The sequence below is a fragment of the Periplaneta americana genome, chromosome 11, assembly GCF_040183065.1.
Source record: "Periplaneta americana isolate PAMFEO1 chromosome 11, P.americana_PAMFEO1_priV1, whole genome shotgun sequence".
NCBI lineage: Eukaryota > Metazoa > Arthropoda > Insecta > Blattodea > Blattidae > Periplaneta > Periplaneta americana.
In genome coordinates, this window is record NC_091127.1 from 83,191,957 (window position 1) to 83,215,944 (window position 23,988).

Below are 23,988 nucleotides of genomic sequence, written 5' to 3' on the forward strand. Positions count from 1 at the left end.
ACAAACAGAAATAGAATGAATTTAATAAATTTGGTATATCTTAACAAACAGACGTAGAATGAATTTAATATGGTGCGAAATACAGGCACAGTAGTAGTATATTACTCATAGATTAAAGTAATGACCTTAAGCAATTAAATAATCTAGAATTCTGTTATTTTGCTTGTATTGTTGGTAATTCAGTGAAATATTCTTTAGCCGCCTATTTACTCTGGTGTAATGCGTTCTCTGTGGATCCTTTATCCTCCTCCCTGCATCCAATTCTAGGAACATCTGGTGAACATTTTCCTGCTCCTTTTTAATTGCCCTTAAGAGTGAATATAAAGATGGGTGATATTTTCCCATCATAACAGCAAAGCGATTATGCCAGCCTTCCACAAGGTTATTAGTTCTTGGTTGATTGTTAACTACAGCAAGATAATGGTTCCAAAGTTGTGGAGGGTGTCGAGGTTCAACGGCCCTCCTCCTGCCACGTGCTGGTCTTCCTTTGACATGAGTGACATCGAAGTTTCTTGATTGTTTATATGAGGCTTAATTTTTATTAGAATTTTTCTAAAATAAATAGATAAGCGTTCATTTTTTCGTTTGGCTGCCTGCCGCTTTCCGAACCTATACTGCTGCTGCTGCTGCTACTGCTTCTGTTGCTGCTACTAATAATAGTAGCCTACATGCATACACGGCTGGCCACTAATAGCTACTTAGCTGGAATTCTAGTCATTAAAGCTAAAATAATAAATGTGTGTGTATATATATATATATATATATATATATATATATATATATATATATATATAGTGGAATTACTAGTTGACATCATGGTATGCCAAATTTATTGTATACCAAATTTTTGTGAATGAAAATGTAGTATGTCAAGTAAACGTATTCCAAATATGTTTCACAGTTTTGAGTAGCCTATGCCAAATGTCCGTATGCCTATTTTCGTAAGCCAAGTGACTTGCCAAGAAGTAAAAATCTGCACAGTTATATCATTTCTGACCTGTAATATTAAACTGTCAACAAAACACAAAGCAGAAAAAAAAAATATTTTTACAGCACAGGGCAAACGGCCACAGAGATGGATCCTGCTTTAAACGAATACAACGTAAACAACAAAAGAAATTAATATCAAAACTTGAGGCAATATTCTGTCGACCATTGAAAATATTTCTACTCTGTCTCTTCCTTGGTCTTGATTTAATAATAATAATAATAATAATAATAATAATAATAATAATAATAATAATAATAATAATAATAATAATAATAATAATAATAAGTTAGAATAGGCGTCGGCTTATGAAATTTATTGGGAGTGCTAACTCAGAATAGAAAAATCACAATCAAGTTTAATACAAATTTATATTGAAACTGTTGAAAGTCTCTCTTCATTACAACAAACGACATTGTTAATTGGTTAACATAAAAACACTATTCATAATTTGTTTAATCAATAATTATTTCATTATTAACAACACTACCATTTTTCATGAGGATTAATAAAATCTTAACATGTTACACCACAGAAGGGTGGCTCTTCTGCGAATTACGTTTTCATAGCAAAATGTCTGCCTGCGAACTTCGTTTCTAGTGATGAACTCATTTGCTATTTCATCCAAATCTAAATCCAGAGCTTCCTATCTGTAAGAATGAATGATAGCTACATCATTCATTCACTGTAGACCTAGTATAGGATTTAAGTCTATGAAGAGAGGAGAATGATCGCTCAGCAGTAGAGGTGGACACTGGTATTGTAAGAACTAGTCTGAACTTAAGCAAGTTCTGGTAGCATGTCACGAAGAAAAGTTTCTTTCCGAAGGAGATCAAAAACAGTCTGAAAATCTGTGATGTGGCGCAGTTTTGATCTTCCAATATCTAATAAAATGTCCCTGTGTAAACGTAGCCTCTCCTTGCCCAAATCATCTCCATAAAATGAGAGAACTTCTTCTAGTTCCATATCACCGTCATTAAAACCAGCAATTAGAAAATTCTCAATCTTAACAAGAAAATCTGCAGTAAAAGTGTCAGTACGATCATCCAAACAGTTCACAATATTGTCAACAACTTCGTAAAACTCATTACAATACAAATCTTCAGGAGATGAATGAACATGTGACATGGATCCAGTGTCCAAATGTTGAGGTAGCTGCCGGTTACGTGGGAGTTGTGGCTCGGGCAATCCCGTTGTTGATTTATAATATGTTACTTCACTCCAGAATGTGTAAATTCTTAACGTAAGGAAGATTATATTATGGAACGCTTTCTTGAAAGACAAGGTTCTACTTTGTAATGCAGTATTGGCAACATCAACATGGCTAAATACCTTCACAAGTAAGCTTAGGTAATAAAAACAATTAAACAACTGCAACTGTACTAAAAAAACAGTTCACTTTTGCACCAACATCTGATCTTTGTATCATTAGTTAGGATAGTTGTGTGAACTGGGAAGTCTGTATATGGTATAAATAATATTGGGTGCCGAGCACCCCCAGTAATTATTTTGGGGGCGCTCAAAATACAAAGCACCCCCGAAGTCGGCGCCTATGATGTCAGATAATCTTTAGGCTCAACTCATACGACCGACAACTTTGCAGTTATTTTGCATTTTGCGTGTGGTTGTGCTGTCGGCGGAACCGACCACACGCAGACTTCTTGAAGTCCATATCGACCACAGATTACCACACCACTAGCTTGCTATTTGCGAAGAAAGCGTCTATCGTTTCCAAGGATACGGTGTCGGCGGCGAGTGATTGGCGTGTGGTGGGCGTGTCGCACGTGTGAGTTGCGCTCGACCAACGACAGCTACAATTCTGCAGTTGTGCTGTGGGTGATACCGACGTCTCACGACCACAGATTTCGACAATGACTTCAATTTGTGGTCCGTGTGAGTTAGCATCATCTGTTTCCATATAATTCAATACTAAATCCTGACCACCCACAGCACAACCACACATAACTGCAAAATAATCGCTAAGTTGTCGGCCGTGTGAGTTGAGTCTTATTCAACACAAATGTGTGCAACTTTCAACCATTTTTTATTTTTTGGAGTCCTGCCGCGGGATCTTTCAGAGTGAGGGTAATTATGGAATATGATGAATGATGACAATGGTGAGATGATAATGATGAAATTAAAGATGAAAACCACGAGAAAAACCACTCGCGCCCGCTTTGTCCACTACAAATTTCTTTGTGGTAAATAACTTAGGCGGGATCGAACGCTTTCTAACTTGGACTATTCGACCCATCACCGTAACATTCCATACTTCTTTGCCTCAACATTAAACATCTTATGCCTTCCGTCGTCGAGTCTTTGACATTCACTATTGAAACAGTTATTACATTGTGTTAGGGGAATTTTTGGAAGCTTTAATAAATTCTTAACACTTCAAAACTTGCAGTCATGTCAAATTTTATTTTTTATTTTCCTTTAACTAAGTAAACATCCTTAAAACCAACAATGCTCCTTAAACTCTAAACCTTTGATTAAACCAACATCATAGTATTTAAAAAAGGACAGCCCATATATATAAAATTACATCTGTTTAAACAATATTAAATTTACAATAAATATTAATTTAACAATAACAATAGAAGTAGAACTCATTCCCTTTAAAATATTTTTTAATAGGCCTACATATCTAAATTCAGTTAGCTCATAATCCTGATATTCTATCAGAACCAATCTTAATATCTACTATTCGTTTCAGCCTAGCGAAAACCAAGATAGCACAACCAATCTTCCAATCATAGGTTGAAATTATATCACCAAACCCGAACACCAAACCCACTCTTTAATCCCACCAGCTCTAGTCAGACATCGACTGCCTCCGCGCGCACCATCGGGCTGGCGGCCAAGGAACATGGATATCACATCGAAAGTCTTTTTTTTTAAACACACAAACTCCAAGATCATAAAGCAAGACCACTCATACATATGATTATGTTCTGGCGGATTACAAAGACAAACCACTCAGACATAGCGTTACACTATCTTGACTTCGATTCTCCAACATTCAGGAAGGTCAGAAGCTTGTTTTCTCTGACCACAGACGTCGACTAGTTCTGCTAAGCTTTGATAGTGAAGACTAACCGTCAGCATAGGTTCCATCACTCGAAGGCTTCCTGGGCACTCAATGGTACTTTCAGAGGAAGCGTTATCTCCCTACCAAGTCAATCTCGGCATCCTTTTCTTTTTTCTTAAGCCCTACAACATTACAATTGTTCCTTCTCTCCCACTTACACCGAACCCTAAGCCAAATATTCTAGATATTTACCTATTTTTTACGTGGTTATTTAACGACGCTGTATCAACTACGAGGTTATTTAGCGTCGATGGGATTTGTGATAACGAGATGGTATTTGACGAGATGAGGTCGAGGATTCGCCGTAGATTACCTGACATTTGCCTTACGGTTGGGGAAAACCTCGGAAAAACCCAACCAGGTAATCAGCCCAAGCGGGAATCGAACCCGCGCCCGAACGCAACTCCAGATCGGCAGGCAAGCGCCTTGGCCGACAGAGCTACGCCGGTGGCTTTCTAGATATCTACCTATTTCCACCACGGCACTCCAACCACAGTTTTTCCTATCACGCGAACTAGTGAGAAACCATTTACCATATTATTTTAATGATACTTCATTCAATAAGATTCGTCTAATTACCCTGAAGATTGGAAGGATATTGTATCCCTTCTATCCACCTAGACGCCAGAGGGGCGCACCGACAGGATCACGCCAACTAAGTAAAATTTTTGTTGCCAATAATGCATAAATTGACTCTAACCTCACATGATCTCATCATGGACTTCTGAAAATAACTGTAATCAAGCTCAAGGATTATTTTTTTATATTCCTTGTACGTAATTTATAATGACCCGATTTTTAATGGCGTTTTATTTTGGTACTTATATCTATTTTTCAATTAACCTCTGTATCCTGCGACTGCTGTTACGAAGCGTATTTCTGTCTCATCAAGTATTCTAGCCTAAAAGTTGAGCTTCGCATAATGACACTGAAAGAGCAATTACTTCACTACATTTTGATACATGTTTTTCTTGGTATTTCCATAACACTATATTTTGTTTTAGCTCAATATCTTTTTAGACTGCGATTTCTATGTTCCTTTCACGTCCAGCGCTATAACCTAAGTAAATAAAATTCTTCAGATGTTAAATTGTTCTGTTATCGAGGACAGTTATTTTATTTTTACATTGAAAAAGAATTAGTTTTGTTTCTGAAAATTAAACATTTTTTTCATATACTCTAGCAATACAGTGTATCATATTTTATGAGAATGAATCCGCCATGTAGGCAGATTTTCCTCTAGGACGTCTCTCATTTCGTATATGCATAAATTTAATCAAGAGAGGCCGACTTTCGTCTTCGATCCTACAAATCTCTTGAGGGACGGGCTTAAGCGCAAATCCGATGCGCGCAAAAGACTAGAAGCGTTGATCCGTCTGCACTCGGTATCGAGGATTTCGGCTTTGTCTAAGGATTTGATGGCGCGGCGAGCGGGCGGTCGGATGGACATACAAATTTAAGAACGAACACTCCAGGCTTCCTGGGTTGCTATCAAGTTCGTACGTCTGCTGATGGTCTCCGTCAACACTAAACAGTGAATCCTTTTGTGCAAGTTTGTGTTATTATTATCATTATCAATTTATCATTATCTCATTGTTGTTGATAGGTATCATTATCACTAGAGTCCGGATGTTTAGGCATTTATTTTGGTTAAAATAGGCAGGCATATAGGCACTAAAATAGTAAAAATAGGCAGTTAAATAGGCATTTATTATTCATGAAAACAGACAAAAAAAGACAAATACTTAATAAACTATCCCATGCGGTACTCACTTTCCTTGGTTAAATGCCTTTTTAAGTTGTCAACTGTCATAGTGAGCCGCCTGTCAGAGAGAACGTTTTTCATGGTGGAAAAAGATATCTCTACTTTCTTTCAGAGATCAGGAAATACCGACTGTGTGTCTCAAAAAGAGGGGTGTGAGAAGGGATTAGAGACTTCAAAGTACGCGTGACTTGTGGGTGCAAGCGACAATAGTAACGGGACCTAGAGACTTGCTTTTAATACTTCCCTCATCCCCTTTCTTTCGCTGGTAAACCCCGAAGTGACCTGAGCACTGAAGGTTATACTGTTCAAATATCTTTGTTAAGTGACATAAAAAATGGAATCGGTAGGGGAGAAAAATTTAAGACTTCTACGAAACATATGCAGGCCTATTGCTGGAGAATAAGATTCTCAGCAAATATTTGTGTGAGGTGAATATAGGCTATATTTTTAATTTGTAGAACCGTTCTTTTTTGTTTTTTGATATAATTTATGTGCGGTTTATTTTAAATGCATTAAAAATAGGCTATAGAAAATGCACAATAACGACGTAAAAAGGCTAAAAAAGCCATTTAACCTTAAAATAGGCAACGGGAGTTAAAATAGGCAAAAAAGGCAAAATAAAAATTGGGCCTATCGTCCCCAAATGTGTGAAAACGTGTTTATCTCTAATAGATCTTTCATACCTACACTTAGTTTAAAAGAGGCATTTTGCCTAACATCCGGGCTCTAATTATCACCATTAACATCTCGGCTTAGGCTATTTGGCCGGTTTCGTTTTAAGGAAATTTAAAAAATTGTTCTCTTTATCTTTCCTTGGATCGGCTCACTCCTATTCTACCATTAGGTTTAGACTGTACTTAAATATTTGTAGAGGGAGACGGTTCGATTCCATTCTTTGTATGTGATTGTGCCATTGTAATCTATATGTATCTATAATTTCAACAATGTTTTGTATTTGTAATTCTGCACGAATATCTCCATTCTTTTTATGATCTAACAAACTGCATCCTGCAGGTAGTTGTAATGATTTAATTTCAGCTTTCTTGACAAGTAAAATTTATTAATTGTGCATCGAGAATCTGTTCTAGGTTGTGTTTAGCTACCCCAGGAAAAGATGCACAGCGTAGTTTTCTGCAATAACACTTGTCGAAGGATATGAGTAGTTCTAAATGATACTAGGCTGTATTGTACAGTAGTACTTGTCTGTTTTAATAATTTTGACTTTGTCATTGTAACTAAAAGCTAAACTTGTAAATGACATAACATCAATTTTCATACACCATGTTTGGCTTACTTCTATTACTTGTTACACGATAATAGCAACACCAATCAACTGTATCACTTCCTATCTTCTTCTTCTTCTTCTTATTCTTCTTCTTCTTCTTCTTCGGCTTTTTCCCACTTATAGGTTCGCCGTCTTCAGTTTCCATATATATCTATCGTTCCAATCTCCTTCTTCCAAATTCCTGTCGTCCATTATTGCTCTGACATGGGTTTTCCATTTCAATTTTGGTCTGCCACGTTTATTTTTTCCTGGGAGTGACCATTGATATATATTTTTTGGCCATCTTTCGTTGCCCATTCTTTGTACATGTCCATACCATTTCAGAGATTGATTTTCTATTATCTTAACAACAGATGTGGCGACGTTCATTTCTTTCCAAAGGAGTTCATTTCTAATTTTATCCTGTCTTGTTTTTTGAAGACTTCTCCTAAGATAGTCGAATTCAACTGCTCTAATTTTGTTTTTTTTTGTAGTTCTGTCATGGACCAAGTTTCAGTTCCGTATGATAAAATATTCTGTATTATACTCTTGTAGATTTTAATTTTAGTTTCTTTTGTAATATTTTTATTCCAGATTATTCCATGTAAAATCTTGGTAGTATTTTTTGCCAAAGCAATTTTATTTTGAATGTCTCTCTCACATGTACCTATATTTGTGATTATTGATCCAAGATATTTAAAGGATTCACATTTTAAAATTTTTCCTGTTTCAAGTATGAGGTCACCCACATCTTTTCCTAAACACATATATTCTGTTTTCTGTAGATTTATGTTTAGTCCCCATTTTCTATATTCTTCCATTAGTTTATTTACCATATATATCATATCATCTTCATCCCCCGCAAATATCACCTGGTCATCGGCGAATAATAATGAATGTAGTGTTTTATCTTCTATAGGAATACCCATTTCAGAGCATTTGTTGTACCGGTACCATAGGTTAAGAGCCTGATCTATATAAATATTAAAAAGAACTGGTGATAAACTGCATCCTTGCTTAAGGCCTTTATTCAGTCTGATTTCCTCCATCAATTTGTTCTGTATTTTTATTTTGGCTTTTGTATTACTATACATTTTCCTAACAATATTAATCCATTTATCATGTATATTCATATTTCTCATTGCCGTCCATGATAATTGTCGAGGAACATTATCATGTGCCTTTTCTAAATCAATGAAAGTCTATTACTCTATAGAATAAACGGTTGGGCAATAGCCAACAAAATGAAAATAAATTCTCTAAAGAGCAAAGCCATCAGCTTTACAAGGAAAAGAAATAAAATAGTCGCATCGTATACGTTAGGGGGTGAAACCATTCCGGAAGTTAACAAATGTAAATACCTCGGAATAACATTTAGCAGCGATCTGCGCTGGGGGGAACACGTTACAGACACAGCGGGAAAGGCATGGAGAGCGTTATACTTTGTGATGAGGGTAGTAAGAAAAGGTTCTGATAAATCCAAAGAGATTGCATATAAATCACTAGTACGTCCAGTAATGGAATATGGTGCTGCATGTTGGGATCCTTACAGATTAGAACATATTAAGACACTGGAAAAGATTAAAAAACGGGCTCTTAAGTGTTGTCAGAAAAATTCACCATTAAAATGGGACACACTCACGGACAGGAGAACGCGAATTCGATTATGCGCACTGTTCAAAACATACAGCGGTGAGCCTGCCTGGAGAGAAATAAAAAATAGGTTGCAGCCGCCAAATTACTCTTCAAGGAACGACCACTCATATAAACTGAGGGAAAGAAGGCAGAGGACGGACACTGGAAAGTTTTCTTTTCTCAATCGTACTATCAGGGACTGGAATGCTTTACCTGCAGACTTACTAAAGGCTATACCAACAACCAAAAATGCATTTAAAAATAGGCTTAAGGACCTTACTAATATACGGTAAATATACACAGTATTTAAAGGGTGTAAATTATATGTTGTTATTGAAGTGTTGTATCAGTGAAGAATTATGTTGTGTCAGTGAAGTGTGTTGTATCAGTGAAGAAGTATGTCGTGTCAGTGAAGTGTGCTGTGTAAGTGAAACGTGTTCCTGTCAGTGAAGCTTTATAGTTTATAGTGGCAGTGCAAAGAATTTGAACAGTGAAATGTTTTTGAAGTGTTAGTGAAATCAGGGTAGAATCAGTGAAATGTGTCGTAGTTCCAGTGCAGTGAGTGAGTTGACAGCGAAATGAGTGTAATGTTGGAAGGTACTTGTGCAGATATGAACATATACTCGTGGGTTTTAGTTCGATCTTAGTTTTAAGATACAAACTAGAATATTTCAAATGTTATTTTAAGTGATCGTTTCATTTAATTTAGTACATTCCCTGTTGTTGTTGTTATTATATTATTATTATTGATTATTAGTATTATTATTAATTGCATTTTTAATTAATAAGTTTATTATTGTCATTATTGAGTGTAATTAGTTACCACTGCCACCGGGTATATACCCATTGCAGTGTGAATAAATACATACATACATACATACATACATACATACATACATACATACATACATACATACATACATATGTAGTTCTCCATTTTTTAATATGATCTTCTCTTGTAATTGCCTAATACAGAATATATTATCAATACTTGACCTTCCACATCGAAATCCACTTTGTTCCTCTCTTAATCGGCCTAGTGTCTCTTTGAGTTTAAAGTTTATGATTTTGCTAAAAATCCTTGCTGTTGAAGCTAAAACACATACCTCTATAGTTGGAGCGCAGTTTTTTATCACCTTTCTTAAAAATAGGGGTAATATATGATATATTCCAATCTTCTGTAATATCTCCAGTTTCAATTTTTGTAAAAAGTTTAGTTAAAAAATTACCAATATTTCTCCACCATATTTTAAAAGTTCAGTCTGAATATTTCCTGGTCCTGGTGCTCTCCCATTTTTAGCTTCTTTCGAAGCTCTTCTTACATCATCTTCTCTTATTTCCGGAGTGTCAATTTTGTCTTCTACATCTACATCTTGTAATTGAAACTCATTTCTATTTTCTTGAAGTAGATCTTTATAGTGTTGTATCCATTCTGCTGGCCTTATTAACTGAATATTTGTTTTCTTTCTTTCTGATTACCTGACATTTTGTAGTACTCTCCAAGCTTCTGTAGATCTAGCATATCCAATCGAATGGTCTACAGTATATTTGAACATACATTATCCCAGTATTTATTTTTTGATTTTCTTACTTCTGCCTTTGTTTTATGTTTCAAGGCAACATATTCAGTGTATGACGTTATTGAGTGATCTGATAGCCATTTCATTCTGGCTTTCTTTTTTTCTTCTACTAGTCTACCGATATCCTGATTAAACCATTCATTGTTTTTTTTATAATTTAAATCTTCTGTTCCAAGTGCTTCTAAGGCTGCTGAATGTATGCTTTCCTTTAGATGATGATACATTTCTGATGCCGTATTCTTTAAATTTAAATTAAGTTTTTGTTTTAACCTTGCTTGGAAAAGATGTTTTATACTCTCGTCATAGAGTAAGTTCACTTTATATTTCGGTTCATTCATATGGGTTAGATTTATAGTGTCTTCCTTTACTGCCATAGTATTTTGTTTCTTTCTACTTGTTAAAATGAATTTTCCTAAGAGCATATAATGATCGCTTCCACACTCTGGTTTTCTATATACTCTGACATCTCTCACGCTCATATCTCGTTTTTGTTTCACAATTATATAATCAATTATTGATTTTTGTTCTTTTTTTTTGTTGGTTGTTCCCATGTAAACTTATGTATTTCTCGACGTTGGAAGAAACTATTCATTATCATATATCCATGTTGTTTACATAAAGTTATTAGTCTGTCTCCATTATCGTTTTCCACTTTTTCTCCAAATGGTCCAATCACTTCATCTTTCATTCTACTTCGTACTCTACTATTGAAGTCTCCTGTTATTATGACTTCCTGATGTTTCTTTATTTTTTCCCAAAGTTTCTGATAGTTTATCGAAAAATTAATTTTTTTTCTGTAACTGGTGTGTCTTAATTTATTGCGTATACTCCTATTATTATAAGCTCTATCTCAAAAAGTTTGAGATTTAACTTCATAATTCGCTCATCAATTTCCTCCCAAGGTACTATATTTTTTACCCATTTATTTTTTATCAACAGTAATCTCACTAGACGTTTTGATTTATCTAGAGAAAATCAAAACTCGAGTGGGATTTAATTGACTATTACACGATTAGAAGAAAGTATATAAAGATTCGAAGTAACGAAGTACTCCAATACAATAAAATATTAATTGACTTACGAAAATACAACTGTCTTCAAATGTATTATTGTACCATCTAAACATTACAAATATTACGCTAGATGCATGCTAGATGGCAGTAGTGAGCAATGCCCTCTCGTCGAGAAGTTTTCGATCTATTATACACGATGGCAATGTTACAAGTCAAGAGGGCTATGTTGATTCAGTTTCATTTTTATTAAAATGCAACATTCCACTTCAATTATCCGAATCCCAGTAATCAACGTCACTTGACAGATAATATTAAACAATCTCTGATACGTGACTATCCATAATATCATATAGCAGAAGCTATAACATAACCTACTGTAACTAATATACACAAGTGTTAGAAAAGTTTTAATTAACGACGATGACATAAAAAATAAACATGAATAATTTTAAAAGGAATAATTATTGAATGTACAGTTTTCAAATTTGAATGTGGTTGGTGGTTCAATTGATGTTATATTGGACGTGTGCGTAATAGAAGTGGAACTCGTTGATTTAGGCCTACATGGTGTATTCAACTTATTCAGAATTTCCGAATGAATAATTTTAAAAGGAATAATTATTGAATGTACAATTTTCAAATTTGAATGTGGTTGGTGGTTCAATTGATGTTATATTGGACGTGTGCGTAATAGAAGTGGAACTCGTTGATTTAGGCCTACATGGTGTATTCAACTTATTCAGGATTTCCGAATGGTGCTCTTCATTTATTTGTAAATCGGATTTCAGAAGATGCATAGGTATGATCAGTGATTTTTATTAATTCTTGTTCTTGAATGCCAATGCGAGTCATATTTGAAACTGTTGTGCATCGACTGGAGTGGTTTGTAATTTTATATATATATATATATATATATATATATATATATATATATATATTTTGACGTTCAGACCAGCGCAGTTTCAAATGTTGGTAAACAAAGAAACAAATGCTAGGGACGCGATAAAATTAAACAAATGCTAGGGACGCGATAAAATTGTGCGATAAGCAGCCATGATTGGTTAAAATACGTCCTTTCGTAGCGTTTTATTGGTCAAAAGTAGTATGACGTAGTAAGAGTGTAATAGTCAAAATAAACACTCCTTTTTTTTTGCTCTACTACTTTTTGGAACTCCACTCCAAATATGTGTATAGTTTCCTAATTTTTCTTGTCCTTTCCCTTTCTTTTTTGTTTCCGAGAGCACCATTATATCTCCATTCATTGCTGTAATTTCTCCTATTACTTCTTGTTCTTTAGTATTCAGGCCCTGAACATTCCACGTTCCGATAGACAAAGTCTGTTTTCGTAGCCTAGGTCTGTTATAATTAAATCCTCCTACTGATGCATATTATTACTGAAGTACGTAGCGGTAAGATTTTTTTATAGGGCCAGGTTGCCAGCCTGACGCCAAATCCCCATACATGGAGGACCTGGGTTTTCTTTTAGGGTTTGCTCCCTTAGCCGACACTTCCTATCTAGACCTAAATTAATTGTTACAGTATTTATTTGTTATTTTCTTACTAGCAGTGCCAGTTGAAAATCAACGGAAAATTCACAAAATAATACGTAACACGACATTCCGTGTTATGGTCATTTTATGAAATGGAAAAACATAAGCGACTTCTCCCATTACAGCTGAAAAGATCAATATAATTTCTTTCATAAATTGGGTTACATTATGTGAAGGCTTTCGTATTCTATTCTTTATTTTATATTGCACATCTGTGCAGAAAGAATCACTTTTTAACCCAATATTGAATATTGTGATCAAACATCGCCCATGAAAAGCCATTTACAAATTTCATCTTGGATGACTCTACAATACAGATAAGTAGCTAAAACCCACGCCGAAACGTGGCGAGAAATCAAGACCAACTGTATAGAGAAGTTTGTAAATAATAATTCCAGCGAAAATACGCCCCTTTCATTCGCTAATTTTGTTTTGGTACAAGGGAAACAATTTTTTTTATTCAGAAGAAATACTGGCCTATATTTGCCGATTAAACGCATTACTCATTTTTAAGGGCGAAAGAAACTGACCATGCAACTCCCATATCTCCTGGCTTAGTAGCCTCATAAATGGTGACTTGTTAGTATCATTTGTGAGGTACAGACCTGTCTTCGGACAGTTCACTAAACAGCTCATTTTAACTTGATATTTTGTAACATCTACTAGGCTAGCCAAAATCTTTGGTCCAGGGGTAATTATTCGGAATACATTGATAGTCGTCTTCACTGATCTTCACTGTTTCTCCTCTCTTTTGATTTGAGGCTCGACACGGCACAATCACTAATGCTGGAACAGATTGCTTACCTGTAGCGTTCACCTTTTTAAATTATTCTTTTACATGAGATAAATAACACTCTAGCATATTGAATACATTACCTCATAAGGCCAGAATATAAAGGCGGTTCCTTACACTACCGATATGTTTTCGCTTAAGTTCTTACACAAATGCAATATCTTCAACTTAAAGTACTTCAGAGTAGGCAATATTCGAAGTAAAAATTCCTTTGTGATCCTTATTGTTTTTATACCTAATGTAAGTTCCTGGAAGGTTGGAATTATACTTCAGTAAAGAGAAAGAGGCCTCCAAAGAATAAAAAACATAACAATTCGAGAAGATATGACATAAACAAACTTGTATTTAAGCGGGTGTACACTTCGCGGCAAAAAGAATGGGCCGCCGACAATTTATAATTTATAGAAACATAATATTGTGCTTGCTTGTCTCGTCAAAGTAGTAGTTCACCAGATTACACATAATACAATTAAAAAGTTTAAATTTAACTGGTTAAATTTCCAACTTATTTAATATTTAGGATTTACCTTGTTTGACTAGTTTCGAAGTCTTGTGCTTCATTGTTCAAAGCCTAGTGGAGATCCTGCGCTATCTTCTGGTTTCCTGTTGTGGTGGGATGTGTTCATGATTGTGTCGAAAAGGGTGTGTGTTTTGAAATTAAGTTGAGTGTTCAGGATGCGGGTGTGTTTATAAATTTCATGTTGTTCTAGGGTGTCAAGTTTCTGGTTTTTTGGCTGGATGAGTAGTATTTTCATGTCGTCTGTGTTACTGTAGCTGTGGTTGGAGTTTGTGATGTGTTCTGCGTAGGTTGAATTGTTGTGTAGTTTGATTATGGCTGTGATAACCAAACTACACAAGAATTCAAAGATGGTTTATGAGGATGCCTGATGTCGACCTTTTCAAAACCACCTGATATATATCCGACTGAAAATTTGTGAGCTGGAGTCAAACCTACGCTCTACTTTGTCAGGACGACCACTCGTTCGGACAGCTGACGAATTGTGGAACAGAGATGCGTGGGAGGAGGTGGCCGCGAATGTAAACATGTTCCATAACCTTGTGGACTCCCTACACCACAAAATGAGGGCAGTTGTTGACGAAGGTGGTTTGTGGATGAGATATTATTCTCGTTCCATAATGTCTGGCAAGAGAAGTAAACATTGCCGGAGTAGGAGACTAGTATAATTGCTATTCAACTAATGGCAGGGATCACATTCCATGCTCGACTTGACGTTGGGCGTTCTGAACCATTCTACCTCTGCCCAACTTAATGTGAGTTAAGAGAAAACAAATTGACTAGACCTAGAGCATTAATGAGAGATCTGTGATACAGTGTCGCGGAGCTATGAGGATCCGCGTGCGCGCAAGAAGCGGTATAAGTATCAACGATTTTCAAGTCATTATATTTCGTAAACGAGAAAAAAGCGAAACGAACGACTATCACTATGTTTCTTAACGAACGAAAATTATCTTAAACATGCATTTTCATTAAATTCAAGCTACACGACCTGCAACGGTTCTCTATGACGCACTATTTTCGAAAAACAGAGCGGGACAGAAGTAGAAATTTTAATCTCTTGGGACATTCATTCATTCATTCATTCATAGTGTTCTGCCCATGCGCAGATCTTTCACTGCAAAACCAGCATTCTTCAATCTTTCCTATTGTCGCCTTTCTGTTAATCTTCGCACACGATCCATATATCTTAATGTTGTCTACCATCTGATATCTTCTTATATATATATATATATATATATATATATATATATATATATATATATATATAATCGAATACGAGGTTGGTTCAAAAAGCAAGGTAAGAGGAGCTTTCAGGGACAAACTATTACACAGGTAGATGTTACTGAAACACAGTAGTAGGTCACTGATATGCTTTACTTTCCAATATAGTCGCCATGCTTATCCAAACACTTGTTCAAATGGTAGACCAAGGCGTCGATGCCGGCATAGGAGAAATCTGCGTAAAGTTCCTGAAGTCACGTCATGACGGCTTGTTGAGCCGCCGTATTGTTGAATCGCTTACCACCCAGGTACTTCTTTAACGGTCAGAAGAGATGGAAATCACTGGGTACCAGGTCGGGGTTGTAGGGAGGATGGTTCAGACCTCCAACCGGAAGAGAAGTTTAGCACCGTACACCTCAACAATTTGATGAGGTGTTCTTCTGACGCAAAAACCGGATCATACTATGCAATTCCACGTTTGACCAAGTTTCCGTGCGGCAACCATGTTACAACTGATATTGCAATGGTGTGACCATAGAGTTAGTATAATATAGGGAGCGCATATAGCTGCGCAGAAGGATACTGAAGGGTATCAACATCGAAACACGGACGTCACGTGACTTTGGGACGAACACAGCCGATTTCTGTTGACTGACATAGACGCGTAAAGATCTTTCATAGGAAATACTGTGATTTTTTTTTTTCGATGTAGCACAATAAGTATAAATATTACGTTGTTCCTATTATACCTAGGTATAATGAAATTCACTGATTGCTTGTCTAAACTTCTGCTATTCGTTCGAAAATATATTAGTTATTATTTATTAAACTTAATGCTCATACACTTGGACTTGGTATAAGACCTCTGGTCTGTTTACTTCCCGATTTAATTCACCTTCAAAGTTTTTCATGTCGCTGCATTATTTATATGGTGACAGTTCATCGTAATATTAGTCGTCGTGTAAAACACATGCTGGTGAAGAATTAATGGAAAGGAGAACGTGACCTGATGTATCATTATAAGGAGGGGAATAAATTGAACAGTTATGCGTGTTGCATACAACAACAACAATAATAATAATAATAATAATAATAATAATAATAATAATAATAATAATAATATCGAATATATTAGTCGCCCGTCTAGAATCAAATCAAACTGCACTTTATCAAAAAATCTGATCTTTCAGGAAAGATGAAGAAAAACTAGTGCAGTTAGACTCCAAACGGTGATGTTACTACTAAAATTAAGGTAAATAAATTTCAATTTGACTCTGAATGAGCAGTTTATCACATTCCCTGCAAAAGTTTGCACTGAAACATGTCTTAATCACATATTTCATGATTTGGAGAAAGCAATACAAAGTTCTTAACTTCACTTTCTCTTCCCATCAAACCCTAACTATGAACAGATATTTACCAAATTTTTTCAAACTATTTTCACTTAAAGTTTCGCATTATTTCTTATATGCCATTCTGTTGTTTAGTTTCAGAATTTTCTTTTTTATAAACAGTAAACGATTTTCTGAAATTTTGAGCATTCTTTACATTTATTTTTATATTGGTATGGACTTCTACAAACTGTAAAATTTGAGATTGTATGTCATGTTATTAATTCGATACCTACTGATTATTTTGTCGTAAACAAAATCAAAGTAGAGGATTTATCGACATATTGAAAAAATCGTGAATGTAATATTGAATTTACTAGTCCATTTTTGTCTCAACTGGAAAGCAGCCTTAACCTTGTTCTTAATATATAAAAAAATGGCTAATATTGAACACTCCTGAGTAACTTGTAACATCAATATGATTTTAGGACTAAAAAACATTTGGGATTACTTGAGAAGGGGAAAATTCATTAAGGAAATACATTCGTACAAAACAAAAATGCACGTAGAATACATCACCCAGTCTAGGGAATGAAACTCAGTTTTGTTGGTTTAAATGTAAATGTTATTTTTTGTATTTGGTTTACAAATGGAAGGGGTCTATGCTCAGTAATGTCCATTTTGAACTTAGAAATTACAAGAATTAAAGAAAAGCTGGGACCAAGTAAGATTAACTACAGAAAACTCATAAAAATCTTCAGAACTTCAAGAAAAAATCAGCAATATTTTAGAAAAGTATCAAGGAAGAAAAAAAGAAATCCTAGAATAAATTTCTAAAATACTATAAAAACTACAAAAATTAAGAATAAATAATGATGATAAATCATTTAGTATATGTGAGAATTAGAATCTGTCTTTAATATGACATTTACAAGCGAAGTTACGTGTGTGCGATGCTTAAGAAAGGAACGATATAATATTTCCTCCTTTCATGTATTTTTCTTTGCATCCATAGCAACAGCAGTAGTTCGCCAGCACTGTGGCTATAATCGGTTCATAATAACTTATTATCTTACTTTGAATATATTTCATTAATGAATCACAATCAAGATCCCACGTATGAAAACATCACAGAATCGTCTGCAGCATTCCAGTCACGTGACTTACGTGTTCAATGTTGATACCCTGCGCTCTCTATCTATACTAACTCTATGGGTGTAACGCAACATATACGCCATCTATGGCTACGTGATATAACTGTGGTTTGCTGCCGCAGCCCTGGCGGAAAATTATAAAAAGAGGGGGAATATATCACCCGTGAGAGCTCTTCCTACTTACTTTTTGAATCACCTTCGTATTTCCAACAATTTTTATGATGATACGTACATATCAAGACAACAAAATATATTCAGCTTCCACTACACTGTAAGCAGTACCAAACTGACGGAGACATGTGTGAGCGAAAGCATTGCTTAACACAGCAAATCGAAAGTTTAAGCTCTATTCACATTATACGTCACATCAACGTCGCGTCACGGACCAGCAGCGTTGCATCAAAACATTGTACAACGCGTTTTATATGGTAACGTTCACATATACAGGCAACGTCACGGACCATAAACGTCACGGACCGTCTGGGATTCTCGTGGAGAATGTTTTGACGTGACGTGGACGGTTTTTTCTGCTAGATAGCTAGACTCTAGCAGCACCGTTACACATTAACATGTCGTAGCTGCTATGAGAGACAATCAATTGTACCGTACTGTAATTTTTAGGATTCATATATAAATGTCTAAGGAAAGCATAGAAAAAAAATTTGGAATCAAAATCTTTTTTAGACAGTGAGAAAAAAATTACTAACTTCGAAGTCACCCATTCAAAATAGACATTGACACTCTCAAAAGTGATAAGCGTCAAACTTTTCACGTTACATAGGGAGACAAAGAGCGAGAGAAATGTTTAGAAAGAATGAAAATTACTTTTAAAAGTGGCTGATATTCAAAACCTGTACCGGTTTGCGAGTTACGGCGAGTTTAATGAGGGGTTTTGCGTGGCGGAATTTCTTATGCAGAGCGACAACTTTTATCTGTTAGAACTGCGGATTCTCATAGAAATTATCGCTCTGATTCGAAATTTGTATTCAAAATATTTCCATTGCTTAAGGTTTTCGAGTTAATCGTGAGTTTTGAAATGTAATTAAAATATTCTTAGTACCGTATATAAGTAAAACCTATGTTGATTAAACACTAGTATGGCATAATTTGAAATTGAGAAAAAAGAAAAGAAATAATTTATTATTGTATTACTGTCATTATTATTATTATTATTATTATTATTATTATTATTATTATTATTATTACTTACCTACAAATGGCTTTTAAGGAACGCGCAGGTTCATTGCCGCCCTCACATAAGCCCGCCATCAGTCCCTATCCTGTGCAAGATTAATGTAGTCTCTATCATCATATCCCACCTCCCTCAAATCCATTTTAATATTATCCTCCCATCTACGTCTCGGCCTCCCCAAAGGTCTTTTTCCCTCCGGCCTCCCAACTAACAATCTATATGCATTTCTGGATTCGCCCATAAGTGTTACATGCCCTGCCCATCTCAAACGTCTGGATTTAATGTTCCTAATTATGACAGGTGAAGAATACAATGCGTGCAGTTCTGTGTTGTGTAACTTTCTCCATTCTCCTGTAACTTCATCCCTTTTAGCCCCAAATATATTTCTAAGAACCTTATTCTCAAACACCCTTAACCTCTGTTCCTATCTCAAAGTGAGAGTCCAAGTTTTAGAACCATAAAGAACAACCGGTAATATAATTGTTTTATAAAATCTAAATTTAAGATTTTTTGACAGCAGACTAAATGATAAATCTTCTTAACCGAATAATAACACGCATTTCCCATATTTATTCTGAGTCTAATTTCCTCACGAGTGTCATTTATATTTGTTACTGTTGCTCCAAGATATTTGAATTTTTCCACCTCTTCGAAGGATAAACCATTATTATTATTATTATTATTATTATTATTTTGAAAATAATTTTAAATCAGAGCAATGATTTCTATGAGAATCCGCAGTTCTAACAGATAAAAGTTGTCGCTCTGCATAAGAAAGTCCGCCACGCAAACTCCCGCATTAAACTCGCCGAAACTCGCAAACCGATACAGGTTTTGAATATCTTACTTACTTACTTACTTACAAATGGCTTTTAAGGAACCCGAAGGTTCATTGCCGCCCTCACATAAGCCCGCCATCGGTCCCTATCCTGTGCAAGATTAATCCAATCTCTATCATCATATCCCACCTCCCTCAAATCCATTTTAATATTATCCTCCCATCTACGTCTCGGCCTCCCCAAAGGTCTTTTTCCCTCCGGTCTCCCAACTAACACTCTATATGCATTTCTGGATTCGCCCATACGTGCTACATGCCCTGCCCATCTCAAACGTCTGGATTTAATGTTCCTAATTATGTCAGGTGTGTTTTGAATATCAGCCACTTTTAAAAGTAATTTCCATTCCATCTAAACATTTCTCTCGCTTTGAACCCACATCTAACGTGAAAAATAAAGTTAGTCGCTTATCAACTTTCGATATGTCAATGCCTATTTTGAACGAGTGACTTCGAAGTTAGTATTTTTTTTTCTCACTATCCATAAAAGATTTTGATTCCAATTTTTTTCTATGCTTTCCTTAGACATTTAGGCCTATATATGAATCCTAAAAATTACAGTGCAATTGATTGTCTCTCATAGGAGCTACGACATTGTTTGAGAGCAATGACTACTTCTCTATTCTTGATGACGCATGCAAACTCACGGTCACTTGCCGTTAAGTGTGAATAAGTTTGCATTGGACGTGACGGTGACGGTGATGGTTCGTGACGTTGATGTTCCGTATAATGTGAATCGAGCTTAAGAGGCGTTGTATTATCTATAGGCCTATTGGTTGTGCTTTAAATATGGAAATGAGTTAAAGAAATAATTCTATACAATTCAGACAATAATATGGCAAAAAAAGTGAAGAAAAGGACAAAGTACTCAGGTATCGAGGTCGGGAACTCGTTATTGGTCGTAAATTCGAGTTCTAACCTAATTGAGACTCTTCGAAAAATTGTATTAATGCATTACATTAACTAAACAGGCTGCAGACCTTAACTTTAGCTGCCAATAACTCGAGTTCTTACCTAATTGAGACTCTTCGAAAAATTGTATTAACGCATTACATTAACTAAACAGGCTGCAGACCTTAACTTTAGCTGCCAATAACTCGAGTTCTTACCTAATTGAGACTCTTCGAAAAATTGTATTAACGCATTACATTAACTAAACAGGCTGCAGACCTTAACTTTAGCTGCCAATAACTCGAGTTCTTACCTAATTGAGACTCTTCGAAAAATTGTATTAATGCATTACATTAACTAAACAGGCTGCAGATCTTAACTTTAGCTGCCAATAACTCGGCAAACTTTCAGTGTTCTTTAATTTGTTTATTTTTACAACATAAACTTTAATTTGATACAGTATCAGTGGTCTCAAAAGTGTATTCTCTTAAGGCAGCGGTGACCAAAACTCGAGCTGCAGTGATTACATGCGACAGACAGCCTATGAAGTAAGGAGACGGAGGATAGGTACTTGGCATGAAAACTACAACCAGTGGTGGTTCCTATCTTGATCAATCCTGCGGATAAAAATCTCAAGCTTTGCTTTATCAATAGTGTCACTGCTGTCATCAAGAGCCAGTGAATAATATACGATTTTTCCTGCTTCTTTTTTTAAACTTCCTCTTGAATATAATCAGAAATTTTCTAAATTCTTCTCTCGATACTTGGTCGAGAAATTCGTAGTTTTTCAAAATTAAAAACTTCTTATGGACAAGTTACTTAAGCTAGCCTATTTTAATCATTACTATTTTGAGAAATTCTGTTCTATTAAAAGGCTTTAGAGCACAAGATATTTCAATCCCCCTTTACTCCATTAGGTAGCTGACTTCCTTAAATTTATTTATCTCATTTTTCTCTTCTTAGCTATGATTTAAGACATGTCAATTCCTGGCGTTTAACAGTTCGTTGGCACATAATATTGAATCAGTCTTTCTAAAATATAATTTTTAAATTAATAACTAATAAATAGTTCCCTCGTATTAAAGATTAAGAAGATTAAAATTGAGAGAAAACCTAATAATTTTATCCTTCTAGGGAGAAGATCTAAAAATATCAATATTCATGGACGTTCAGAAGAATTATAGAAACACACATTTAGTGGTTAGTAATAATAATAATAATAATAATAATAATAATAATAATAACAATAATAATAATAATACATTATTCAGCGTGGCAATTAATGAACCGTTGAGCAAAGTAACATATTACATTTTGTCCGACGGAACAACAAAAAAGTTCTCATTTTTTACGAAACCGCCTCTTATTGCTTGTAGAGACAGAGTTTGTAGAGCGACACGATACCGCCACTGCTTGTCTTCAGTACGTGAATGATACACACAGTAATGTACAGGAAATTCCTCGTACCAGTTTGAAAGTCTGTGATTGCACGATGTAATCACGACACCCGTTTTGGTCACCGCTGTCTTAAGGAAATCAAATGATCGGTTAACTCTGCTTATTTTGCATTTTACATAAGTTTTCCTAGACTGTAATCCTTCGATAGAAGAGAGAGGCGAAACACACCTTCCATTCTTTATGCTTTTCTTTTTTTTCGTTCATAATTTAACAAGGGAAGCATTAACCCGGCATGGACCTGAATGCGCCTGTCGTATAACAAAATTAATAGTTCTATAGTTGATGTAACAGTATCACTGAATCGCAAATGAGAATCAGCAGGTTGGTGGAATAAGGATGGTGAAGGAATCCGAATAGTTCGGAGAACCCTGATCAAAACCACTTTGTGTACCACAATTCCGACAGGGTTGGGCTGGGATCGAACCTCTGTCCATTCAGAGAGAAACCAACAGCTGACTGAGCTACAGATGATTATTGCAGGCTTACTATGTCTGTATGCTGTAAACTACTTGGTTCCCGACAGACATAAATTACTCAGAGGTTTGGAATATTCTAGAAGAGACGGGTCGAACCAAGCGTGCGGATATCCCAGATATGTCCAATAGGATCTGCGGTCCATGCACCAGTTGTACTCCCAGTTGTGCTAATGCGTTTCGAATATGTTCTTACAGAATTAAATGTAATAAATACATGAACTTATTCTGTTACAATATTTTTAATTTAAAAAAAAAATATATGACTAACACACCTTCATACTTTGCTTATTTTCATTCTATAATCAAATGTGAATTAATATCCTGGGGCAATTCATCTGAAGCTAAACATATTTCTGCTTCACAAAAGAAATCCCTAAGAATGACAGGTTTTTTTTTCCCCCCAAAATTTACAAAAAAATATTGGCCTTCCCTTTTCAATATTCTGTTTCCTTGATATGTTTTATGTTAAAAATAAAGATTAATTTGATTAGCTACTAATCAGAACATTGATAATTGTAATAAAAGACACAAATCTGATCTCATATACTCTCTGTAATTTCAGCTGTTGTAAGAAAGGAGTTCATTATTCATATATTAGAGTCTTCAATGGACTGTCTAATTGGGTCCTATCATAAAGCTTTGAAGGGACAAGAGAAAAAGTTTAGAACAGAATTAACATAATTTCTCCATACTCATGCCGTCTACTCAACTGATAAATGTTGTTTATTTTTGTATAATGAATTTTTTTAGTTCGTTATTTAAATATGCTGTAGTGGGCTCCTGGGGCTTATCACGCTACTCGTGTGCGGATGGGACTCGGCTGTATCTGGAGGTGAGGCAAAATGGCTCACCTGTCAGCGTTGAATTCACTAATGCCACTCAGGCCACTTGAACTTGGACAATCATCGTATATATATGGCGCACAGTGGACTGAAGTGTGCCTGTGTACGGATCCGTCCCGGATCAAGCCCTCGTAAAGCCAAGGCAAGCTTACTATAATATGTCTTTACCGCTTTAATAGTGCGGCCGTAATTCAGAGCATAGTGCAGCCGAAAAGATTAGGTGAATAGAGAAAAGCCATGATCCTATCGGTAATTGAACCCTCAACCCATCGGCTTCCAGCTTAACGCCTCAACCGCGTATTACTATAGTTTGACAACTTCAAGTGAAACCCCGTAAAACACGCCAACTTCTGAAATCTCTCTTTCTTTCTTCTCTCTCCCTCGCTCTT

General features: G+C 35.5%; 1 protein-coding gene across 1 annotated transcript in view; it reads left to right on the forward strand.

Moving 5' to 3' along the window:
- Positions 1 to 23,649, forward strand: part of LOC138708533 (uncharacterized) — a 74,873-nt gene extending 51,224 nt beyond the window's left edge. The window contains exon 3 of the mRNA XM_069838648.1: positions 23,531 to 23,649. Within this exon, the coding sequence (XP_069694749.1) occupies positions 23,531 to 23,649 (119 nt within the window). The remainder of the gene's footprint in view (positions 1 to 23,530) is intronic.
- Positions 23,650 to 23,988: the final 339 nt, after the last annotated feature.